At 37.7% G+C, this 1,702-nt stretch overlaps 1 protein-coding gene across 1 annotated transcript; it reads left to right on the top strand.

Moving 5' to 3' along the window:
- The first annotated feature begins 292 nt into the window (after positions 1-292).
- Positions 293-1,012, top strand: LOC121799160 (calcium-binding protein CP1-like). Its single transcript, XM_042198506.1, has one exon. The coding sequence runs from the start codon at positions 389-391 to the stop codon at positions 842-844; it is 456 nt and encodes a 151-aa protein (XP_042054440.1). The 5' UTR covers positions 293-388; the 3' UTR covers positions 845-1,012.
- The last annotated feature ends 690 nt before the right edge of the window (positions 1,013-1,702 follow it).

Below are 1,702 nucleotides of genomic sequence, written 5' to 3'. Positions count from 1 at the left end.
TCAATTTTCATACTCTATTTAGGAAACTAAAAGATAATCAATCAAATCATAAAATTCATTAATACTCTCCTTAACACTACAACCTATCAATTTCCAAGTAAAAATTAAGAAATTGTGGTTTGATTGAAACTAATAATAATAATAATAATAATAATAATAATAATAATAATAATAATAATAATAATAATAATAATAATAATAATAATAATAAACAATAGATATGGTAGAATTTGACTCAATGGAGCCCACAAACCAAGTATTTTCCCTCTATAAGTAGAGATTCAATGCCAATACCTCCTTCCTCACAAACTACTGCTTCTTCTCTCACAGGCTTTCTTCGCTTCTCGTTTTTTATAAAAATAAAAACTGATTAAAACAAAAGCACAAAATGTGCCCAACGGGAAGCGAACTTTCCAGAACCGTCGAGAAATCGAATCTCCGCTCGGCGTTCGACGTCCTCGACGCCGACGGCGACGGGCGGATCAGCCACGCCGATCTCCGCGCCTTCTACGGCGGGATCTCCGGCTCCGACGACGACGTGATTGGCTCCATGATCTCCGCCGCTGACTCGAATCGCGACGGATTCGTCGAATACGAGGAATTCCGGCGGGTTTTGGGCGGCGGGAAGAGGAGAGGGGGAGTGAACGCCGCGATGGAAGAGGCGTTTCGGGTGATGGATAAGGATGGGGATGGGAAGGTAGGGATGGAGGATTTGAAGGTGTATTTGGAATGGGCCGGGCTGGATGCCCGGGATGAGGATGTGCGGGCCATGATTCGGTTGGGCGGCGGCGATGAGAGCGGCGGCGTTACATTTGAGGGTTTGCTCAAAATTCTGGCGGTTTGAAACTTTCCTTTTTTGGTGGTGATGAAAAATTGAAAATAACAAGTGTAACTTTTTTTTCTCTTTTTTCGGTGTTTGAAATTAATTTAAGGACTATTGGGAATTTGGGATGTGTGGAGGGAAATTTTTAATTACTCTACGTGATTTTATTAAGAACGATATATTGTGGCATTTTATTTTTGTTTTAGCTTTTTCTGTTGATTTTTTTGTTCATTTCGATGAACGTGAAGTGATAATAAGAATATTTCACAATAAAAATAAGAACTATTAATTGAATATGGATTCGTTAATTTGGTTCAAAATCCAATTGCGTTAGGATGAAAATAAATATTTTCAATTCGTCATACGCTATAGTTTATACAGTACTAGTTTTTGATTCCTATTATTCCTATCCTTTTCAATGTTATATATATATACACGTGATTTGTCTAAAAAATTAGAGTAATATATCTCACGAAGATATTACTCTCCTTATATCAAAGATTACAATGAAAAATACAAATTCATTGTACGAAAAAATAATTGATCAATTGTAATTTCCTCGAATTCCTCATTGGTTCGTCACGGGCGGTTGCTAGATGCTCGTTTTTTTTTGAGGCGTTGGAGCCACATATGTATGTTTAGAAGATTATGGGATATTCGGAGTAAGATCAATTGCCCTATGTTTGCTTTATGGCCTTTTGCATGGCTGATAGGTCATTAAAAACTAAACATACAACTAGGCCTTTTGCATGGCTGATAGGTCATTAAAAACTAAACATACAACTAGGGAGGTCAATCTAGCCCGAAACCTGCAGGTCGATCCGAATAACCCGGTAAAATCATAGGATTAGGGCCATAAAATCTCAACCCAGATACAAA

Source organism: Salvia splendens, chromosome 4 (genome assembly GCF_004379255.2).
Source record: "Salvia splendens isolate huo1 chromosome 4, SspV2, whole genome shotgun sequence".
In the NCBI taxonomy this organism is placed as follows: Eukaryota; Viridiplantae; Streptophyta; class Magnoliopsida; order Lamiales; family Lamiaceae; genus Salvia; species Salvia splendens.
This window is presented reverse-complemented; position numbering and strand designations above follow the sequence as displayed.